A 25,179-nucleotide genomic window follows, 5' to 3' on the forward strand; every position below is an offset into this window, starting at 1 on the left:
AGGGGAAAGCAGTGTGCCACTAGCACTGTATATAGTGGAGATGGTGTGCTGCTGACTTCGACTGAAGACGTCATTGGGCGGTGGAAGGAATACTTTGAGGACTTTCTCAATCCCACCAACACGTTCTCCAGTGAGGAGGCAGAGTCTGGGGACACGGGAATAGGCTTGTCCATTACTGAGGCCGAAGTCGCTAAGGTAGTTAAAAAGCTCCTTGGCGGCAGGGCTGCAGGGGTGGATGAGATCCGTCCCGAGTTCCTCAAGGCTCTGGATGTTGTGGGGCTGTCTTGGCTGACATGCCTTTTCAACATTGCGTGGACATCGGGGGTGGTGCCACTGGATTGGCAGACTGGGGTGGTGGTGCCTCTTTTTAAAAAGGGGGACCGGAGGGTGTGTTCCAACTACAGGGGAATCACACTCCCCAGCCTCCCTGGTAAGGTCTATGCAAGGGTACTGGAGAAGAGAGTCCGGCTTATAGTCGAACCTCAGATTCAGGAGGAGCAGTGCGGGTTCCGCCCTGGTCGTGGAACACTGGACCAACTCTTTACCCTCTCCAGGATTCTGGAGGGTTCATGGGAGTTTGCCCAACCAGTCCACATGTGCTTTATGGATTTGGAGAAGGCATTCGACTATGTTCCCCGGGGTGTTCTTTGCTACGAGCCATTCAGGCCCTGTACAAACAAAGCAGGAGTTTGGTTCGCATGGCCGGCAGTGAGTCAGACTTTTTCCCAGTGAGAGTTGGACTCCATCAGGGCTGCCCTTTGTCACCAATTCTATTCATAATTTTTATGGATAGAATTTCTAGGTGCAGTCAGGGGATGGAGGGTGTCCGGTTTGGTGACCTCAGGGTCACATCTCTGCTGTTTGCAGATGATGTGGTCCTATTGGGGACATCAGGCCGTGAACTTCAGCTTTCACTGGATCGGTTTGCAGCCCAGAGTGAAGCGGCCGGGATGAGGATCAGTACCTCCAAATCCGAGGCCATGGTTCTCACGCGGGAAAGGGTGGAGAGCCCTCTCTGGGTCGGGGATGAGCTCTTGCCTCAAGTGGAGGAGTTTAAGTATCTTGGGGTCTTGTTCACGAGTGATGGTACAAGGGAGCGGGAGATTGACAGGCGGATTGGTGCTGGGTCAGCAGTGATGCGGGCTCTTTACCGGTCTGTTGTGGTAAAGAAAGAGCTGAGCCATAAGGCAAGGCTTTCGATTTACTGGTCGATCTACGTTCCCACCCTCACCTATGGTCATGAGCTTTGGGTAATGACCGAAAGAACGAGATCGCGAATACAAGCGGCCGAAATGAGTTTCCTCCGCAGGGTGGCTGGACTCTCCCTTAGAGATAGGGTGAGAAGTTCGGTCATCCGGGAGGGACTCGGAGTAGAGCCGCTGCTTCTTCACGTCGAGAGGAGCCAGTTGAGGTGGTTCAGGCATCTTGTTAGGATGCCTCCTGGACGCCTCCCTTGGGAGGTGTCACAGGCAAGTCCACCGGGGAGGAGATCCCGGGGAAGACCCAGGACACGCTGGCGTGACTATATCGCCCAGCTGGCCTGGTAGCACCTCGGAATCCCTCCCAGGGAGCTAGTGGAAGTGGCTGGGGAAAGGGAGGTCTGGGCTTCATTGCTCAGGATGCTGCCCCCGCGACCCGAACCCCGGAGAAGCGGAAGATGATAGATGGATGGATGGATGGATATTCAGAGCTATCATAAAGCAAAAGAATATACATTTGTAGGTCATTTATTGATTAATAATCCATTCTATCAGCCATAACTTTACAGTTTTACAGATCTAAGTCCAAGCTGTAGATGCCTGTAGACACCTGCTCTGCCAACGTTTATTCTCAAATGAAGGATATTAATAAGGGGTTTGTCCTCCTGCAGTACCAGCCTCTACTCTTCTGGGAAGGCTTTACTCTAGATCTTAAAACATTACTGTGATGTGGATGATTAGTTCTGGATAACAAGCAACTCTACAATCCTGAAGAAAGGTTCTACAATCCTGAAGAAAGTTTTATTTTAGCTTGAAAGCTGTAGGAGGGGTAAATCTTTGATTTTTGACCCTAATATAAGAAGAACTCAAGGAACTGTAAGTTGACTTTTTCATGCAAACTTTGTGATGCAAGTTTTCTTTCTAAACACACTGACACTGAATCATACACCTGAAATGTCTTATGCAACTATTCTATGTTCAGTACACTGGGGTCACATCCCGTCCATCAGTGCTGGCAGTAATTGCAGGAAAAGGCCAGGCCAGAGCAGCCTGGAAATCAAAACAGTGTTTCAATGCATTCAACAGACTGCTGGCTTTAGTGATACGTATACTAGGGAAAGAAGGACAATACAGTAAATCCCCCTCGCAGGATCGTTTTAAACCCAATCAAAATGCACTGCCAGTATGTGAATGAATTAACTAATTTTGGCTATATATATATCCATCCATCCATCCATCCATTTTCTAAGCCGCTTCTCCGTCAGGGTCGCGGGGGGATGCTGGAGCCTATCCCAGCAGTCTTCGGGCGGAAGGCAGGATACACCCTGGACAGGTCGCAGGGCAGCTATATATATATATATATATATGAATTGTCTCTCTCTCTCTCTCTCTCTCTCTCGTTCTTTCAATTCCAATGAAGTTGGGACGTTGTGTAAAGCATAAATAAAAACAGAATACGATGATTAGCAAATCTTTTTCAACCTATATTCAATTTAATACACTACAAAATCAAGATATTTGATGTTCAAACAGATAAACTTTATTGTTTTTTGCAAATATTCACTCATTTTGAATTTGATGCCTGCAACACGTTCCAAAGAAGTTGGGACAGGGGCGTGTTTACCACTGTGTTACTTCACCTTTCCTTTTAACAACACTCAATAAGCATTTGGGAACTGAGGACATTAATTGTTGAAGCTTTGTAGGTGGAATTCTTTCCCATTCTTGCTTGATGTACAACTTGAGTTGCTCAACAGTCCGGGGTCTCCGTTGTCATATTTTGGGCTTCATAATGTGCCACACATTTTCAATTGGAGACAGCTCTGGACTGCAGGCAGGCCAGTCTAGTACCCGCACTTTTACTACGAAGCCACGCTGTTGTAACACGTGAAGAATGTGGCTTGGCATTGTCTTGCTGAAATAAGCTGGGATGTCCCTGAAAAAGACGTTGCTTGGATGGCAGCATATGTTGCTCCAAAACCTGTATGTACCTTTCAGCAATAATGGTGCCTTCACAGATGTGCAAGTTACCCATGCCATGGGCACTAACACACCCCCATACCATCAGAGATGCTGGCTTTTGAACTTTGCGCTGATAACAATCCAGACAGTCCTTTTCCTCTTTGGCCTGGCGGACACGACGTCCATAATTTCCAAAAACAATTTGAAACGTGGACTCGTCAGACCACAGGACACTTTTCCACTTTGCGTCAGTCCATCCCAGATGAGCTCAGGCCCAGAGAAGCCGGCGGTGTTTCTGGGTGTTGCTGATATGTGGCTTTCGCTTTGCATGGCAGAGTTTTAACTTGCACTTTTAGATGGAGCGACGAACTGTGTTCACTGACACTGGTTTTCTGAAGTGTTCCTGAGCCCATGTGGTAATATCTGTTACAGAATGATGTAGGATTTTAATGCAGTGCCGCCTGAGGGATCGAAGGTCACGGCATTCAATGGTTCTCTGCCTTGCTGCGTACTTGCAGAGATTTCTCCAGATTCTCTGAATCTTTTGATGATATTATGGACTGTAGATGATGAAATCCCTAAATTCCTTGCAATTGCATGTTGAGAAACGTTGTTCTTAAATTGTTGGACATTTGCTCACGCAGTTGTTCACAAAGTGGTGAACCTCGCCCCATCCTTACTTGTGAATGACTAAGCCTTTCATTGATGCTCCCTTTATACCCAGTCATGACACTCACCTGTTTCCAATTAACCTGTTCACCTGTGGAATGATCCAAACAGGTGTTTTTTCAGCATTCCTCAACTTTCCCAGTCTTTTGTTGCCCCTGTCCCAATTTCTTTGGAACGTGTTGCAGGCACCAAATTCAAAATGAGTGAACATTTGCAAAAAACAATAAAGTTTATCCGTTTGAACATTAAATATCTTGTCTTTGTAGTGTATTCAATTTAATGTAGATTGAAAAGGATTTGCAAATCATTGTATTCTGTTTTTATTTATGTTTTACACGTCCCAACTTCATTGGAATTGGCGTTGTATATATATATATATATATATATATATATATATATATATATGGGTGTGTGTGTGTGTATGTATGCATATATGTATGCATATATATATATATATATATATATATATATACACACACACACACACACACACACACAAACACACACATATATACGTATGTTCATATGTTCATTCCATTCACACCTGGAACCTTGTAACTCTAACGAGTCACATGACACCAGGGAGGGACGACACAATTTGGCACAATTTGGACATCTTCACAGTGAAGTGACTCACTTGTTGCCAGCTGTTTAGACATGAATGGCAATGGTTGGCTGTGGTTTCATCTCCCGGGTGGCCTAGTTGGTGGCTGGGAATTGACTCTGGGATGACTGCTTGTGTCGGTAACTTCCTGAGTAAGCTGGGGGGCCTCGGCGGCTGACCTGGGGTGTCTGTGTGCTTGCCCTGGTTGGTGGTGGATGGGTGGGGGCTCGGGGGGCGCCGCCGTTTTGCCTCGGGTGCAGGTCCGGGGATGCGTGGAGGGCGGGTGCAGGCCCTGGGTGGGGTAGCTGGCCTCCCCTCCGGGGCTGGTGGCGGGACCCGGGGCCCGATGCCTTAGAGCCGCCCGACCCCATGCTGGGTCCCTGCCCGTGCGGGGATGGCTTGCACCGCTGCGGGCGCACCACCGGGTGGGGCGGGTTGACCTTGCGTCGGGGCGTCGGGTCTGTGCCTTGGGGTTCTGGGGTGCCTGAGTGGCGGGGGTGGGGCGGTGTCCAGTGGCGGGGGGTGTGGGGTGGACTGGGGGCAATGGGTTCCTGACTCAGGCCAGCTTGTCTTCTGTCTCGATGATGTCTGTTGTTGTTTGACTGGAATGGTTCGGTACAGGTATATATAGGTGTGTGGGTCTATGTGTAGGTGTATATATGAGAGCAGGTGGATGTGTGGGTGTATATAGAGGATGAATGTGTCTAGGTGTACATATATGTCTAAGTGAATGTGTGGGTACACATGAGGGTAGATGTATATGTGGGACGGGTGTGTGTATGTGTGGGGGTGTGTGTGTGCGGGGGGGGGGCTGTGTGTGGGTCCGGGGGTGTGTGCGGTGGGGGGGGGTGTGTGGATATGTGGACGCCCGCGTTCGCATGGGCATGTGGTGCTGTGTGGTTGGTGTTGCTGGGCGGGCTGCTCTCTGCGGTGGGGGAGGTGGGGGCTTGGGCGGGGTGGCGGCGTAGGGTGTCTCCGTGACCTCCCCGGGCCGACCTCATCCTGCCTCGAGCGGGGGGACAGTGAAACGCGGAGCCTCATGAGCCAGCTAGTCAGCTGGCTCTCCTCTTCCAGAGGATCATTGCCTCTGGACCTACATACCCCCCCCTCCATCCACCCCCAGACACACACACACACACACACACACACACACACATACATACATTACTCCCCCACCCAAGCAAACACACACAGTACTCATACCTTTAGGATCCTGGGGGCAGGCATGTTGCCGGGGGTCAATGAGGTCGACCCGCTGTCATAGCCTCACTCGTCTCCTGACGACTGTCTGTCCCTCAGTTTTTACTGCACTTCAGACATTCAGGGCTTTTGAGGGGACGGTGTAGATGGACACTGCAGACCAGTGGCCCGGTGCTTAGCCCATGTTTGCCCACACACCTGTCCCCCCAATTTTAACTACACCATAGTATCACACACTACCCCACATTCATATACACCAACTCCTACACTCAACACTTCACTGGAGGTGGAAGGGTGGGAAGGTCATCCCTCACCCGTTTCCTGCTCCCTACCGGGGCGGGGTGTTGAACGCCGGAACAGGGGCTGGGCCGGGGGCATTCCTGGCGTTCTGGGGTTGCTGCCCGGGCCCCCGCCGCCCCCGCCGCGGAGGGTGGCCTGTATGGCGGTGCCAGTTATGTGGCATTGTATGGTTGGGTGGGTGTGGGCGTCTGTGCGCCCGCGCGCATTCTTCCCTGGCGTGCGCCCTCGGACTCGTGTGCAGTCGTGCATGTTCCTCCCGTGTGTGCGCCCTCCCGCACGTGTGCACGTTCGTCCCATGTATGCATCCATATACTAACTGTTACTGGCTGGCCTTTCCATTCGCCCCCACCTCATCTAGGGGGACGGGGGGTGTATATATGGCTGGGTGTTTGTACATATTGAGGTGATGTGTATGTATATATGTGGGTGTATGTATGTATGTAGGAATGTATATAGGTGTGGAGGTATGTGTGCGTAGGTGTATATATAGGGGTGGAGGAATATAAGGGAGTGAAGGTATGTAGATGTATATATGAGGTTGAGTGTATGTGAGGACAGCTGGTTCTGGGTCGGGGGATTGTTGTCCCCGGTCCTCTCCCGGCTGCTCCCCTGTGGTTGCAACTTCCCCCCCAGATGGGGGGCGCCTTGGGGCTTCAGGGCCTGGCCTGGTACTCCGGCGTGACGGTTGGCCCGCTCCCCTGGGTGGTTGGGCTCCGGGGCGGCTCAGGGCCCCTCGGCGGGGATGGGGCCCTGCTGGGTGGTGGTTGGCTCTCGGGCGTATGAGGCGCTGGGTCTTTGCTGCTGCCTCGTGATGGGGAGGGGCATCCTGGGGGCGGCTCTGGTTCCTCTGGTTCCCCTGGACCTGCGCTCCATGGCTGGGGGGGGTGCTGTCCGGAGTCCCCCTCTCCCTTCCGCTGGGGTGGGCATGCAGGGGTCACTGGGAGATATGGCCCAGGGTCTCCACTGCTCCTGGAGGGGCCGCGGCGGGCGGGATTCCCTGGTCTTTCTCTGCCTTCCTCTGGCCTCTGGGGGGATGTTGTCACAGCTTTCTGCCCCCGATATTGAGTGCATCTTGTGACAAATTTATACTGTACTGCACTCACAAACACACACACTCACATACACATACATCACAGTCATTTGTGCAGTATTTCCAAGTGCTGTATGTCTCAGGTACACTTTCTTCTCTTTTCTCAGGAGCAGCAGTTGGTGAACGATCGCCGTGGCATTTGCGCTGTGTTTTTCTTTTTTTCTGCCCTTATGTTATTTCCTTCCCCCCCCCCCTGCTTATCTCTCCTCTCCCTTCTTTACAGATTCCCCTGGCCTGTCAAGTCTGGCATGATGCTAACACATTTTCATTAAAATATCAAATGTATAAACAAAATGAAATCAAATAATGAAAAAATAAATAAAGAAAAAGAAACACTGACAAGATGAGCCTATAATCTATAGTGCTCATTTTGGAAAAGTAAATCTGTTTGGCACAGTAACGCAGTCTGACCATAATTCTGATTGCAAATCTGCCAGACAGGACAGGCAAAAAAAAAAAAAAAAGATGTTGAAATGCTCATTTCTTTAGAGCTTTCATTGAAGTATATTTTTGGAGCGATTCTTCCCCTTATAACTGTTTTTGCCACAGTATCTGTTCTTTCACTAAAAGACTTATTATACTGTTTTTTTTTATTTCTGTATAAATATTTGTTCATAATAATCATTAAAATGTAAACAAAATCATTCACAGTGATCTAATGTGAAACACTTCATTCTAGAAAGACTAGAATTGTCAGTTTTTCTGTTTTTTTTTCTGGAAGGCACTGTGAAAGTTGCATCCATCAGCACCTTATATAACACATAACAAGCAGGGCCTTATAATGGAGCTAGCTTTGTTTACAGCAGGCTGCTGTAAGCACTTGACTTCTTTTTGAAGTGTTGCCAGTAGTTAGAATCAAAACTACAAACATTAAACTCCAGGCATAAAACAGAAGCATCTACAGAAATTGTCTGCTCTCTGAACTGTAACAGAGATGGTTCACCAGTCAGAGGATGTTAATTAGTCTGTCTGAATTTATAAACCCACACATTTTTGTCAAGTGGGAAACACCAGGGGAAATTAGCAACGGAAAAAGACAAATGACTTTCTCAACAGAACCAAAACCGAACAGTTTTTTTAGGAAACAGAGTTGAGAGGGAAACCTTGAAAGGAGGCCAGAGAAACTCGAAACGTGAGGGGAACTGCAAAACTCTCAGCCCTCTTACCCAAATCACTGGCCGTTTCTGTTGACTCACGATGAGACTAAGACACAACAATCTGTGTCTTATGAAGACCTCTGCCCTTGTATAGGATGTTGGGCTTGATTGGATCTGGGAGGTGTGTGTCATCTCCCTCTGGTGGCCGGGAGTGCCACAGCTCCAGTGCCAACCCTTACAGGACCCCCTTCCAGGGCAGAAAGATGCCTTCTTGGGTTGCCTTCTTCAGTCTGCTGCCCACTTGTGAGTTGTGGTGGTAGGCTGGAGGGCTCTACATGCCCATTGCCAGGCTTGACAGCAGCAGGCCACAAGATGTCCTGCTGCTGGGGTTCCTACATCCTTTTCCTGTTCTGCAAACATGGGTGGAGCACACATGAACTGGCACTCAAATGGGGACATGCCCAGGGAGTGCTGTGCGCATATTCCACCCACATTAGGTGGTCCAACCAGGAGGAAGGGTTAGAGGAGGCCAGACACTGGAGAGTGTGTTCTAGACCCTAATTAACCCTGCTATACAGCAGCTTCCACCCCCAATGAATAGGAGCTCCCTCCCGCCAGTGCCTCCACTCCTCTAAGACCAGCTTGACAGCCAACAACTCACAATCACCCACATCATAATTTCACTCTGAGGGGGAGAGGCAATGTGAGAAGAAGGCACAGGGGCACAGGACCAGACCACTGAGACAACATTGTCCTATGCCTTTCTCAGAGGCATCCATCTCTACCACAAAGGGGACCTCTGGGTTCAGAAGTTGGAACACTGGGGCGAACATCAGATGCAGCTTCATTTCCTAGAAGGCTTCCTGGGCTGCTGGATTCCACTTAAACTGTCCCAAACTTTTTTTTGTGACGGTCAGTGGTGGAACTATAGTGCTACAATTCTTCATGAATTGGTGGAAGAAGTTAGCAAAGCCCAGGAAGTACTGTACCAGGCAAAGGCATGTGGGTTGTGGCCATTGAGCCACCGCCTGAACCTTGGCTCAATCCATGCTCAGGTGGTTCTTTGACATCACAAATCCCAGAAAGATACTGTCTGAACATAGAACAGTGATTTCTCCAACTTCATGAACAAGTTGTTCGGTAACACTTTCTATGAATCTGGTATCTATAATGCATTATAAGTGCATTTATAAACATCTATAAAGCATTCATAAGGCTTTAGAATGTTTGACATAAGCATTTGTAACTGTACATAAGTGTTCAACACATAACATGCTATAAGAGCACATTATAAGGCTTTATATAACTATAATGCTATAAAGTGCTATGATGCCCTGTAATATATACATGTTCCTGTTCTCTGGAATATTGGTGAGACCAGCATCATAAAGTTTTATAACAACTGCTTTGTTTATTCTCATAATGCTTTATAAAGATTCACAGTGAGAACCCCATTCTCACTGGCGTACTCTAATGCTCATCAGTATCTTTAAAATAAAAATGACTTTATAAGTGCACATAACAATTAATGAACATTTATAAGCACTCCTTACAGATTGTAGGTAAAGTGATGTTATTGAACAGCTCTATATGAACTTATAACAACTTATAAAGCACTATAAGCGCTCCTTACAGACTTTAAGTAAAGTAGGATTGCCATATGTAAGAATGCCTAAACAGAACAGTAAAAAATCACACGTTTGTACGGTGAACAGATCATCATTTATTGATGATTTACATTAAAAATGTTTTACATCAAACAGGCACTAAAGGGCCTGAAAGACACCAGGTGCTGCTATCGCAAGCTCAGGAATTGGTGATGTCCTGGAGATGGTATTGCGATCCACCCCCACTTTTTGGAAAGCCTTCTTCATCGAGCCACCTTGGTTAAAGGCATGTACGGCACGCTTGTATCGTATTATTGCTCCGCCAACAGTTTTTGCTAAAAAAAAAAAAGAATATCTTTATTCAGATATGCCACAGAACCACTGCAAAAGTATATTATAATCAGTGTTGTGCATGAACGAGTTCAAAAGAACGCGTTCATCGAACACGCTCATTTTTTCATGAACGTTTAACTGAACGCAACACATTTTTTAATAAAGAACTTGAACGTGAATTAGTTCACATTATGTGTCATGAACGGCAGACATCACTGTAAATGAACGTTGGAATTAGTTTTCCATTGAAAACTGAGTGACATCTGTTTTCTCTTTTGAAACGCAGCGAGAGAAAGTTCCTCCCTCCTGTCTTCTCGCTGCTGCCGCTTAAATCATGCATCACCACACAGAAATGGTTTCGACATTGTGTGCGCAATGCATTGCGGGAAACGTAGTGTCCGGCTGAGTTGCCGGTGTAGCAGGCAACGATGAGAGCACGGAGGGCTGGAGGAGCGAGAGAGAGAGGGAGAGAGAGAGAGAGAGAGAGAGAGAGAGAGAGAGAGAGTAGAGGAGAGAGAAAGATAGAGAAAGAAGAGAGAGAGAGAGAGAGAGAGAGAGAGAGTAGAGGAGAGAGAGAGAGAGAGAGAGAGAGAGAGAAGAGAGAGAGAGAGAGAGTAGAGGAGAGAGAGAAGAGAGAGAGAGAGAAGAGAGAAGAGAGAGAGAGAGAGTAGAGGAGAGAGAGAAGAGAGAGAGAGAAGAGAGAGAGAGAGTAGAGGAGAGAGAGAGAGAGAGAGAGAGAGAGAGAGAAGAGAGAGTAGAGGAGAGAGAGAGAGAGAGGAGAGAGAGAGAGAGAGAGAGCGCTGCAATTTAAAAAAAATGGCTAGTGGAAGTGATGGCACGGAGACAGACACCGATTCTCCTTATGAACGTTAAGTTCTAAAGTTGCATAAAGTTCCATCTTACACAAAGTTACATGTTAAAAATCACTGTATCAACCATGAAGATACGCAGTTTTCTTAAAAATAAAGTTTTTTGTGCCTTTGAGTTTTGCCTTCGTTACCTTCATTCAAGAGTTTTGCTCATTTCATACACACACATATGTATATATAATATCATATATATCAAATAATATATACATATTTCATATTATATATTCTTTTTTTAATTAAATGCTGGTAGATTTCATTGCACTAAGTATAGAACTGGTCTACCTTGTCTGTACTGCTGTAAGTTTCATCACCTGGTAAGAAACCCACAATTGCAGTGTCATGAGCAAATGTCTACAATGAGCAGTTTCAAAGAACGTATAGTGATTTCTAGCTTGTAGTGTGAAAAAAAGTATTTATTTGAATATCTCACGAAAAAAGTAAAATGAACTGAACTGCAATTTAATCCATACTCAAACCGAAATTAAATAAGAAAATAATAATAATGATAGTAAGCTGTATAATTATTTTTGATAGTTAGAAATGTATTGGTAAAAAAATGCAATACCACTATTTAACTGACCAAAATAATCAATTGTTGTTATACTGTTAAAATCTACTGAAAAAGTACAACCATCCATCCATCCACCCATTTTCTAATCCGCTTCTCCGTCAGGGTCGCGGGGGGATGCTGGAGCCTATCCCAGCAGTCTTCGGGCGGAAGGCAGGATAAACCCTGGACAGGTCGCCAGTCCATCACAGGGCAGACAGACAGACACAGACAGTCACTCACACATTCACACCTAGGGGTAATTTAGCATGTCCAATCGACCTGACTGCATGTCTTTGGACTGTGGGAGGAAACCGGAGAACCCGGAGGAAACCCACGCAGACACGGGGAGAACATGCAAACTCGGGAATCGAACCCAGGCCCTCTTTGCTGTGAGGCGACAGCGCTACCCACCGCGCCACCGCGCCACCCAAGTACAACCAGACATACTGAAATCATTTATCCAAGTTGAACCACAGTTGAATGATCATACCAAAGATGTGTATGTCATTAGTAGAGCATAATTACCTTTTGAGAGTTTTAAAGGGTACATTTTTTTTTCATTCATCTCATCTGAATGACTATTTATGATAAAATTGGGACATTTCTCAGCTATTGTTTTATTACATTTATTGGCACTTTTGATATATTCTACATGTATTATTGAGTGAGTAATAGTTTATCTTACCTGCTATGTCATCCCTTGACTCTTCCTCTTCTGTTTCAATAGCCTTCTTTCCTGCGTAGAACAAATCACATTTAAGTATTATAATTAGATCAATGACACTAAAAATTGTTGCATTCAATGTACTTAATGTCAAATGTGCACATTGGTAATAGATTAATAAAGTATATACCACCAGCAAAAATACTGTTAATCGATGACTTTTTTTTTGCAATAACATTATATGGAACTTTTTCATGCTGAACCAATATATAGTGTCAGATCTGTGGCAAAACTGAATATCACATTCAAACTGATAAGTACATTTGTGTGTCTTTGTTCTGCAGTACAATGACAAACTTAAAGTCACAGGACTGCAGTGGTGTTACCTCAGGGGGACAGCTTGGGAAGACAAGTTCGGTATTGTGCTGGACTCATGACATCATGTTACATACAAGTACTTTTTTTTTGTTTTATGTTTAGCTATTGTGCTTTATTAGGATCATGTATCCTGGGATTGAGAAGTTGCTAACTGGACCTTAGAAGAGGACTAGCAACATTTAACGATGAGACACAATACCAATTGTTTTGTGTGGACAGTATAGTGTACCACAGACCCCATGAAACCATGGACCCTAGTTGTCAACATACCATTGTACAAGCTGTTGGTGGTTAAATACTGGTATGCGATGTGCATTGCCTTGCCATGCATACACTGCCCAGTGTTTAGCCTCACTCACAGAATAAAACCCTATAAATACGTGGGTGTTTCAAAACTACACCCTGAGAAAATGCTATTTCATATTCAATTTACATACTGCTATGCCATGATTTTCAGGATGTGAATGTATTATAGCTTGAACTGTACACTGCAATACATATTTGTAAATAGACATGTGATTCTGCATCACAGTTAGCATCTGTGCAGATTGTAACTGTATACTGCAATCTATCAGTTGTTGTTACAGTGGCTGTAATTACAGGGATATGCCCAGTTTTTACAGGATATCCTGTTTTGAAAATTACAACATGCTCATTTTGATAGACCTTTAAACTCTTTCAGGGTAAACTAAGTGATTGTCCTGATTGCCTCCTTTACTGTGAAGGAGGATTTACTTTAACTTGGAAAAAATACATGATAGTGGTGCTTATAGCCAATTTTCAAAATGTTGACTGATTGTTTTTTTTCTCTCCTTTACACATTTTTAGGATTTATAAAACAAAAACAGCATCAATTTGTAACTGGGTCTAATGCTATTACCTTAGATCTTATAAGATCAAGAAATTATTGCACACTTAATCATTTTAATTATTGCAATACAACTTTATGTGAACAAGCCATGCATTAAGCATCACTTCATCAAAGTGGTTTTACATCTGTAGCCCACATAGGTGTATTTTCATTAAGGGTGACATGAAAAAAAAGATTTATTGTTATTTACAATGTAACAAAGTTAGTTGGTAGATAAAATAAATGTATTAATAATTAATTCTCCTACATATGGTAATGCTATAAGTCAGCAAAGCTGACTTAACACACAGATCCACCTGGCAATATGGGAAGATCTGTAAAAATGAGCACTGTGTAATTTTCAGTTTTGTAAGAACAGGATATGTACCTGTAGTGACAGATCCACTAACAACATCTGATGGGCTGCAGTTTGTGTACAGTGTACAGTTACAAGCCGTAACTCGTATCGTAGATGCTAACTGTACTGCAGACACACAATTGTTTTCTGTGCACAGCAAACCAATGATTTCTTGTAATTAAAGTAATATCAATGCCCTCCAAATGTAATTAACACAATGGGACAGTCTTAGGCAAACAACTAGTTTTATGACTGTCACTCAAGTGACATTTGCTTAGTGTATTATACACATGTGTGAATGAAGGCAAAAGGTGAAGATTTTGGAGGAAGTGGGTTAGCTTCTTACCTTTTCCTTTTGGAGCACCTGTAGATGATCCTGAAATGCTTGATGACCTAGAATGGCTAGAAGATGAGGCTATAAATGAACAGAAAAAATACACGTTTACACAGTAAACACACAGTTTAGGCCAAGCAGTTAAGCATATTCAATTATGGGAACATCATGATTAAGGAAACTGATTTTGATCAAATTACAACTTTATGATCAAATGTTAAAATATTTGAAAGACCCTTAACTTATTTTAGTGTGTTTTGCACCCCTTACATGGTGACGTGGTTTACCCAATTACATTGTGTAATTTTCAGTTTGGTAAAAACAGCAAATGTACATGTTATGACAGGCACTGCAACAACAGCTAATGGCTTGCAGTGTACAGTTACAATTAATAATATTACAGATACTAAGTGCAGAATGGAAACACAGGTTTATTAGTTTATTAGAACCTGAAGTGTTGTGTGGTGTGTGGTTAAAAAATGTCATATTACAGATAACTGCACTGCACTGGCATATATGGTTTGACTGAATCACATATTTCAAGTTGAGGTCAAAAAAGCAACAGATATGGATTAAGGTGAACACACATTTTAATGAGCTTATGATATCATATAATATGTTGCCGGCTGTCCACTAGACACTATTAGATACAGCTTTAGTGTTCATCATAGAAAAACAGAAAAAGCCCTTTCCATAGGTAGGTTAGGTCTGCTCATGTTTCAGCAAGGAATTTGCAGTTGAACCGGCATGATCTTATTAAATCTGGCCAGCATTTCAGTTAAAAAAATTTAATTTGGAACAATTTTCTACACCTCAAGAATGATTCGGTTGTTTCAGTAAAAGTAAGCAAACTGGTTATCTTAAAAAAATTCATTGTTGAATTGTAAGTTTAAAAATGTATGGCATAGATTACTTTTATTATTTACTTACTAACAATAAATAAATGACATATAGGCCTTAGCTGACTTTGAGGAGTAGTTAAAACTATGCAGCTCTGTGAGTCACCAGAGAGGATTAAGAAACACTGAATTCTGCACAAATATTACAAAAAATAGACATTTATCCCCTTTAAAATTTTTATATAGGGATATTTGTTGCAAACACCTGCAGTGGGAGTTGTATTAGTACCTGTGCAGGTGGGGGTCTTGTGTGTCCACTGTCCAGTGTGATCACACTTGGTTGTGTATGGGCCTCTCAGCTCAAAGCCCTCCTCACAGCTGAATGTGCAGGTGGAGTTGTAGCTGTTTGTGGAGATGGGGTGGCTGCACTTCATACTCAACCCACTGGAGTTCCCAGAGATTGGAGAACATTGTACAGCTGTGGATACACAGAGAAATATAGGAAAGATTGACATAACAGGTTCAAGGGCTGCAATGCGTCAGAGTAGAAATTGATAGTAACATGTAAAGGATTGTGTTTGCACTAATTCATTCTTCAGACATTCCACAAATGCCCTACATTAAAGAGCCTGTATACTGTATTTTTCTCCCCCACTGCCTCAATCAAAAAGCAGTCTGGACTGAAACACCACAAGTGTGTTTAGTGGGTGGTAGTAAATTGCTGTAGTTTCATATAGGAAAATATTTTATACAAAAACAGTAAATAAGAAACAAGCAGCTTTTGCAGTGTAGATTTTAGCTTATTCAGTATTAATTCCACTGCTGTACCTTTCTCACAGCGGGGACCAGAGAAGCCCGGCTCACACTTGCATGTGTAGTTGTTGATGGCTTCCACACACTCGGCATGTTCACTGCAGGACGTATTTAAACAGGACACTGCACACACACACACACACACACACACACACACACACACACACACACACACACATACACACACACAATAAATAAATGCAATCATCATTAAAAAAAGGGAAGTTTGTGTTTACTTGGGTGGTCTTTGTCTAATATTAAAAGTAATTTGATATTGAAATTTGGAAGGGGCTAATACTTTTTCACAGCACTGTACATCAATATATGTAACGTCATAGCAAAATGACAAATGTAGAAAAATGTCTGCACATATATTTCTTTACATTCAAAATATATGGCGATATATATTTGCCACAGATTTTGAATGTAAAGAAATATACGTGTACCATGTCTTGACTGAGTGACAATAAAATTTAATTTAGGTAATCAGTCAAGATTTTATGTTATTCATGTTATGACTGAATAGTGGTTAACATTCATGTTCCTTATGTTCCTTATGTGAAAGTGTTCACACCCCACTCACATGAGACCATGTCCCCCTTTTCAGCTCTTGCACACAGTAGATGCCAATATATCAACATATTGTGACGCATGCCTTTAGCCATGACTCTCAGGACTACAATGGGAATGGGAATGGGTTTCCATGGCTGAGCAGCTGCATCCAAGCCTTACATCAATGCAAAGCGTGGAATGCAGTGGTGTAAAGCGCCGCCACTGGACTCTAGAGCAGTGGAGACGTGTTCTCTGGAGTGACCAATCACGCTTCTCCATCTGGCAATCTGATGGACAAGTCTGGGTTTTTTGGTGGTTGCCAGGGGAACAGTACTTGTCTGACTGCATTGTGCCAAGTGTAAAGTTTGGTGGAGGGGGGATTATGGTGTGGGGTCATTTTTCAGGAGTTGGGCTCGGCCCCTTAGTTCCAGTGAAAGGAACTCTTAATGCTTCAGCACCAAGAGATTTTGAACAATTTCATGCTCCCAACTTTGTGGGAACAGTTTGGGCACGGCCCCTTCCTGTTCCAACGTGATTGTGCACCAGTGCACAAAGCAAGGTCCATAAAGACATGGATGAACCAGTTTGGTGTGGAAGAACTTGACTGGCCTGCACAGAGTTCTGACCTCAACCTGATAGAACAACTTTGGGATGAATTAGAGCAGAGACTGCAAGCCAGAAGAGCTGAAGTTATTATAGCTGTAAAGGGTGGGCTGACATCATATTAAACCCTATGGATTAAGAGTGGGATCTCACTCAAGTTCATATGCATGTGAAGGCAGAAGAGCAAATATTTTTGGAAATATAGTGTATCATGTGACTAGATCCAGTTAGGTATAGGTTGGGGGTGAATATATGCACATATATGTAGATTAAATATACATTTCCTGGCCACTTCATTAGGTACACCTGTTCAGTTGCTTGTCAACACAAATAGCTAATCAGCCAATCACATGGCCGCAACTCAATGCATTTAGGCATGTAGAAGTGGTCAAGACAACTTGCTGAAGTGCAGACCGAGCATCAGAATGGGGGAAGAAAGGTGATTTAAGAGACTTTGAACGTGGCGTGGTTGTTGGTGCCAGACGGGCTGGTTTGAGTATTTCAGAATCTACTGATCTCCTGGGATTTTCACACAAAACCAGCTCTAGGGTTTACAGAGAATGGTCCGAAAAAGAGAAAATATCCAGTGAGGGGCAGTTACGTGGATGAAAATGCCTTGTTGATGTGAGAGGTCAGAGGAGAATGGGCTGACTGGTTCGAGATGAAAGGCAGCCGTAACTCAAATAACCAACCAAAATCTCTGAGGAAAGTTTCCAACAGCTTGTTGAAAGTATGCCACGAAGAATTAAGGCACTTCTGAAGGCAAAAGGGGGTCCAACCTTTTACTAGGTGTACCTAATAAAGTGGCTGGTGAGTGTATATAATGGTGTCCGTTTTTAATATGTACATATCTGTCAGAAATATGCATATTTTGGAATTATATAAAATAAAAATTAACTAAATATATTTCTTTTGCATATGGTTTAATGAAGATTGAGGGTTTTTTAACCTGAAAGTTTTACCTTTATAACAGAGAGGAGCTTTCGGTCTGCTGCAACTCACGTCGTTCCACATGGCTGCGTCCTTAACCCTCTTGATGTAGATCTCCACGCAGTCCTCATTACTTTGCTTATTATTGGGCTCTCCTTGTGCCCAGTGTGCTGCCTCCTCAGTCAGGGGCTTGTTGGTCCCCACCCAGGTCCACTGTCCCTCCACCTTCCTGAGGCCGATCCAGTAGTATTGCTGATGGGAGGGCAGCGTGTTGTTCAGGTAGGCGATCTCCTCCTGGTTCTGGATGGCCACCATGTCTGTGTAATTCTGCTGGCACCACCGGCGAGCTGTCTCCCAGTCCATATTGCTGTCTGTCCGGTAATGATACGTCCAGGCCTCGACTTCTGTTTGACACGTGATCGACTGTGTTAGAGCTTTCTCAGGACATTGTTTCAGTGTCTGCTGAATTATCTCCATTCCTGGGTGTTCCTGCCACTGCAGGCAGTTTTTAAATCACAGTAGTTATAAAATCTTTGGGAAGAACATGCAGAAAAGACTGAAGATGAAAAGATGATGTTTACTTTGCTTGTCTGTAAATCCAGAGACATCTGGATTAGACTTTCCACACTTTTGTCCATGAACTGTTTCAATAACTAATATTCAATTGAATATTATTTAATTGAATATTACTAAAATTCAATTGAATGTCTGTGTTATTTAAGGCTATTTGGTCAGTGTCACTGAGGATGTTTAGAGATATAAAAAAATGACTGATAATATACATTTAATAATATTTATACAGTGCAGTGGCATGAATAAACCTGGTATTTTGACCCAAATCATGCTTCATAAATTACAGTGAAGGTGAAACTGATACTGTACAGTAACACTTTATTTGAAGGCTACCTACATGGGTACTACACAACATGCATAAGCACTGAATAGCATATTTCTGAAGTAATATTTGATATTTGATATCACCAGCTTTTGTCTGTGGTTGGAAGAAAACTTCGTATCTCAAAAATGGTAACTTTACAGGAGAAGGAAAAAACCTACTTTACTTTTAACGCAGGTCAATGGAACCAGAATTTTTCACGTCATTTTGGGCTGTTTCTTTTGGTTCAATCATCATGAAATCTCCAGGCAATGTTAAAGGCATTATGTATTTTCAAATTTTGTCAAAAACTGAAAAAAGTCAAAAATGGAGATACGACAACAGCGATATGCTGATAAAAGCAAGATGACAGAAATTAAGTAAATGACATTGCATTGTACAATGTACAAAGTGATGGACATTTGTTCCTTTTATAACAATGTTATGAAGCATCATTTCCAAGTAATGGAACTTAGAAGAACATAGTGTAGAAGGTATATCAGTTCTAAATGAAGCACAAATCCTTTACGTCAATACAATCTCATTTACTTCAGCTTATGATCTCTTGCATTTTCTGGCAGAATATGTTAATAAACATTCAAGTATTGCTTTGTAAATATGTTATTCAATGCTTATGCTTGTGTTATAATGTCCTTATATAGGTAGCCTCCAAAAGCAGTATTGCTCTGTCCTCTATGCATTAAGTTAAATGTTTACAAATCAAAAATGAACTGCTGGGACCTAAAATTGCCTGAAATTGTAGAAACACCCATCTACTGTTTCAGTGTCTGGGCAATTATTTGCTTTATTTCAGTCGATGTATTCTTTGAACCCTCATACTTCAGTTCTTCATGCTCATACATAGCTTAAGTATAATGTGAATAGAGGTATAGGATGTTTGAGGAATAGTTCAGCCAAAAAAATTAAGTATACTCAAATTATTTCTTACCCAAAATGTATTCAGTCAGCCACTGAAGACAGTCTTTGATGTCTAAATGTTTTTTTTTTCATTTTGAGCTGGAGCAACAAGGTTAATGTAGCTAAAATTTGCGTAGATAAATAGCTAAATAAGTGTAGCAGTATTCCAGTCTGAAGACCATAAATTTACAGCGTTGGTCTTGTTTCAGCCTAAATATTATTTGGACACAGGCTTCTCTTCGTCTTGGATTAAGGTGGATACCAGTTGAGAATCAAATTGATCTTTCCATGATACCTAACTGAGTTTTATTTATTTATGATTAATATTATTTATAAATATTACATGTAATATATCACTGCTGTGGGAAAAAGACCTCGCATCTCCATTTTTGTCATTTTTCAGTTTTTGAGATAATTTGAAAATGTATCTATATATTGTGTGCAAATTTCATGATGAAAGGACCAACAGAAATTGCCCAAATTTGCCTGGAAATAAGTCTGGTTCCATAGGCTTACATTAAAAGTAGAGTAGGTTTTTTCCTTCTCCTCTAAAGTTCTCCTTTTGGAGATACAAGGTTTTGATCCCACAACAGCGATATAATGAATCATAATGAATGTAAAATGAATTCTTTTTATATTCTGAGAAAAGAAAATCACAATCTGGTCTCAGTGTTGACTCGGACTCGCATCTAGTGGTCTTCACTACAACACCACCTAAAACATGATGAAGTTTAAACTTCACCAATTGACAATATTGCAAGACTGCCTGTAGAACTCTTCACACAACTGATTCAACTCAAACCAAGTTCAGTGTGATCTGAAATAGAGGTCATACAACTTGACATGGTTTGAGGGAAAACTGTGATCGTTTCTGCATGCTCTTATATCTATTATTTTTTATTAATTATATATTTATAGCCTTATATCTCCTGTGTAAAATTAAAGGAAAAAACCAAACATGTCTTGCCTGATGGAATTTGTGTAAATTAGACATTCACTAGACTGTTTCTTTAAGTCTTAAGATTAATGACTAAATAAGTCATTAATAAAGACCCGCCTGAAGGTCTTTATCAAACTGCTCGTCTTCAAGTAACTACAGCCAGAAAATCCAACAGGTAATAATCAAACATACTGTACCATTATGAACCATGATCGCAACAGCCAGCCATCCAAAACACAGCCGTATATGCTTCATAAAAGCCATCTGATGGACAAGAAGCAAGTCAGGAGAACTGCATGTGAGTCTGGGTGTAAATATATAATTAACACTGATTGAATATTAGCTATTATTATCATTATTTTATTATTTATTGTTATTATTATTATTGTTATTATGTGGTGTAAATACATGATGTAACATCTGCGAAGAAAGAAAAAGCAGCAAAAAATGCAAATTACAGCTGTTGACTGTTTACAGTAATGGAACATTGTTGGACAATTTACAGCAGAGCTTTCAAAAAATACAGTACATTTATTGTATGCTGTATTTTTATGATATAAATGATTTACAATATCAGTTACAGCTTTGCCACCTGTATTATTCTGTAATTTTACAGTGTCAGTCATTCACAGTACTGTGCTGATAAGGTCTTTACATTAAAATACTATCCATATTTCATTCAAATGACCTTAAAGTGGAGTTGCCAGGTTTTCTTTACTGCAAAGATCTACAAGATTTTCCTGACAGGGAAATCTTTTATCATAAAACTGACCATTTTTACAGTGTAAATCTGTCACAGTGCAATCAAAACCAAAAGAGCCGGTGTTAAAATGAAACACAGCCTGTGTTGAGATGCATGGCTTACCTTAACAGCATCCCCAAAGTAAGACTTCTGAGAAAGAGCCTCTCTCTGTGAATGGTATTGCAACTATTTGATGCAGTTCTGTATTGTAGCCACACTGTGCTGCTCCTACTAGGAAATTATGCAACACATGATGTGAGAGTGCTGTGTCACCAACTCTGTACTTGTCTTTGCACATACTGAAGTAAGTAGAACTTAAATAGAACCTGTCTGGCAATGTGAATCAGCTACAAGATCTCAAAAGCAGCACATGATGCCACGTTCTAAAGAGAATAAAATACAGATGTGAAACAAAATCTACCGGAGTGCGAAAGGATTACAAGGCCTTCATTATAGCTGAGGGACTCCAGACCACAGTGATAGCCAAACCAAAACTTCACTAAGAGCACATTGATGACTCATCCAGGAGGTCACAAATGAACCCAGATAAACATCCAAAGAACTGCAGGCCTCATTTTCCTCAGATAAGTTCAATGTGCAAGATTCCACAATAAGACACTGGGCATAAATGGCATCCATGGGAGAGTTGCAAGGCACAAAGAATGTAAAGGCTCATCTTACATTTGCTGAAAAGCATTTAGACGACCCCCAAAACTTTTAGAGTAATATTCTGTGGAATTTTTTGAAAGATATGGGTCCCGTTACATCTGGCGCAAAGCTAACACCACATTCCACTGCAAAAACCGTCACACCCGAAGTCAGACATGGTGGTGGTAGTGTGATCGTCTGGGCTGCTTTGCTTCTGCACCCTCTCAGAAATAAAGGCACAAAATTGTCACTGGGGCAGTTCTCCTCTTGTCTCTGGGGTGGTACCCTCCAAGGTACATCTCAGTAGCTTTAGTCAGGGAACATAACTGAACCATAATCTACTGAAATATGTTCTAAGCTGTACTGACTCCACACACCCCGCCTCGCCTCCAGGCTTTTATTCTACTGTTCTGTTTTAAAACATTCGGTTATGAAAAGGTGTGTAAATGTACTTTTCCACTGGGAGAAACTGAAACAGGGTTCAATATTGGACCTTAAAACCTCTGTTGTACCTTTCAGGGAGCAGTTACATTGTTTGTACCTTGATTAATAAAAAATGTACCTGCAAAGTACCTTTATTTCTAACAGTGCAGGACCTGGATGACTTGTCATAATTAATGGAACCATTAATTCTGCTCTCTATCAGAAATCCCTGAAGGAGAACATCCACCCATCAGTTTATGATCTAAATCTCAAGTGCAGTTGGGTTATGGAGCCGGTCAGTGAGCCAAAGCACACAAGGAAGTCCATATCTGATTAAACGATTCAAAGACCTGACTTGAATCTTAATGGGATAGACCTTAAATGGGTGGGAGCCCTCCAATGTAGCCAAATGAAAACACTTCTGCAAAGAAGACTTGGCCAGAATTCCTCTACAGCGATATAAAGGACTCATCGCAAGTTATCGGATACATTTGATTGCAGTTGTTACTAGCAAAGTTGGCACAACCAGCTATTAGGTTTAGGGGGGCCATTAGTAGGATTTTGGAATTTATTGTGTTTTTAATGAAACTCTTTATGTAACTTTAAGACTTTAAGGTTTTTGTTGTAATGTGAAACAAAATAATCCTGAATAAAGTTAAAATGCGAAAGCTTAAAGTGGCATTTTAAGTACTAACCAGGGAGTATCAACCAGGCCTATTGGGCACATGCCCAGGGACACTCAAGTTAATATAAAGGAGTTAAAGTGCGGTCAAAAATGAGAAATTGGCTTCAGTATTGAGAAGCAAACTCCAAGAACCACCTTTTGTTTGTGAACATATTTGCTTGCCCTGCAGTTTTCCTATGTGCACCATCTTTCCAAGGAACGGGTCATTCGTGTAAAATGGCAGGATGTGTTTTTATGATATTTTTGTAAACGACCACAATGTTATCAAATGACCTCTGGTCTTGTGATAAATGCTACTTCCCGGCAGGGCTGCATTACATTTTATTTTAAGTATTTCTGAAATTTCCTGTAAGGCAAGAATGATGTGCGCAGTAAAGTTACAGGTGACAGGTGTCACATTACCTTGGCTTTCTGTTCTTGAGTGTTACTGGTGGTTTGCATATTGAGGTAAACCCTCTGTAGTTACATTCATGAAGGAGGCATCTCTTGATTGTAGACAATGATATACCAGCCTCCTCTAGAATGTTCTTGTCTCGACTTGGTGTTGTGAAGAGTGTTGGACAGTAACTGAGTAAATGTAATTAGTTTCTGTACTTAAATATTTTTTCATGTATCTGTGCTGAAGTTTTTCCATTCTGGGCGACTTTTTACTTTCACTCCACTAGCCAGTTTTTATTAAACTTAAACTTGGAACTAGGTTGTAAATAAATCTGAAACTGAAACTTTGCTTGTGTGTAAAAAGTGATTTCAGAGCCACTCGGTTCTCCCTGATGGAAACTGTTTACCTTCAGTGTTTTGTGCTTATGATCATTTTAATAGACGTCAGCGTCACTAATTAATGATGTTCTTCGTTATTAATATACTTAAGTACATTTGAAGGTAAATACTTTAGTACTTTTACTCAAGTGGAGGTCTAAAGGGAGGAACTTCTACTTTTACTGGAGTAATATTTTACCTTGGGTATCTCTACTTTAACTCAAGTACATGGTTTGTGTACTTCGTCCAGCACTGGTCGTGAAGGGGTCTTGGTTCACCACAGAAAGTATTCTGGAGTCATCTACTTTAGTTGCCTTCATTTATTTTCCAGGTCTTTTGGTGTGGCTGAGTTCAGAAGTGTATTCTTTCTTTTAAAGAATGTATCACGTTGTTGATTCATCAGATTCATTTATCAGCTCATCGGTTAACTGTCCGATTACTTTTGAGCATGTACAAATGGAGGGATTATGTAAAACATCGCTGTAATTTCTAAAAGGTGAATGCAGTATCCTTTAAACCCCTTAAATTAAAGCTGAAAGTCTACACCTCAGCAACTTAATGACCACTGAAGAACAGGGTAAAAGGGGGTAACAAAGTATCAGAGAAACAGATGGACTACAGTCTGTAACTGTAGAACTACAAAGTCCACCTATACAGTAAGTGGAGCTTATAAAATGGACAATGAGCGTAGAAACAAGGAGGTGGTCATAGTGTTATGCCTAATTGGTGTATAAGACTATATTGTGACATGAAGTCACGCCTGAGTTTACTTTAGTTATTCTGCTCTATAGCTCAGCCTTTTTGTTCTGGGCACTCTGTATTTTATGGAGAGCAGTGAGAGCTAGCCAACACTTAAAAATGATGGTTCTTCAAAGAATTCTTTAGTAAAGAAAATGTTTTTTTATAGATCCATGAACACTCAAAGAATCTTTTGCATGATTGAAGGGTTCTTCAGACTGATGAATGTGCTGTAGATCTAGTTCTATGTAGAACCTTTTTTATAGGGTTCTGTATAGTATCAAAAGGTGTTCTGCTTTTGTTATGAAGTCAAGCTTGTAATAATAGAAGAATCCTTTTTGGTGCTATGTAGAGCCATTTTCTTTACTGAAGAACCCTTGAAGAACCATCATTAACCTGAAGACAGGGTTTTTCTCTTTTCTGTGCACTGTTCTCACAGATATACATACATTTTAGGGAGGTCAACATCACTGCTGGACTGCATTCAGTACCATTACAGGGCAGCAGTTTAAGAAAGATACTGTCCAAAAATGTAAGGGGGAGCGAGGAGGCGGTCGCATATGCTGAGATAAGCGAGATTTATTATGGGCAAATCCAGGGTCGTGGTCAAAAGAGTCCAGGTTCATATAGCCGATGCGGAAGGAACGGGAAACA

The 25,179-nt window shown here is 42.1% G+C and overlaps 1 protein-coding gene across 1 annotated transcript; it reads right to left on the reverse strand.

The window, feature by feature from the left end:
- Positions 1-9,824: 9,824 nt before the first annotated feature.
- On the reverse strand, positions 9,825-21,505 carry LOC119263238 (L-selectin-like). The gene is made up of 8 exons (XM_037537882.1): positions 21,399-21,505; positions 20,731-20,797; positions 17,834-18,205; positions 15,732-15,839; positions 15,193-15,381; positions 14,077-14,145; positions 12,166-12,216; positions 9,825-10,063 (listed from the first exon to the last, which is right to left on the reverse strand). Exons 2-8 carry the CDS (start codon positions 20,795-20,797, stop codon positions 9,888-9,890), a joined length of 1,032 nt encoding a protein of 343 aa, XP_037393779.1. The 5' UTR covers positions 21,399-21,505; the 3' UTR covers positions 9,825-9,887.
- Between the last annotated feature and the right edge of the window lie 3,674 nt (positions 21,506-25,179).

The sequence above is a fragment of the Pygocentrus nattereri genome, chromosome 4, assembly GCF_015220715.1.
Source record: "Pygocentrus nattereri isolate fPygNat1 chromosome 4, fPygNat1.pri, whole genome shotgun sequence".
NCBI classification, from domain to species: domain Eukaryota; kingdom Metazoa; phylum Chordata; class Actinopteri; order Characiformes; family Serrasalmidae; genus Pygocentrus; species Pygocentrus nattereri.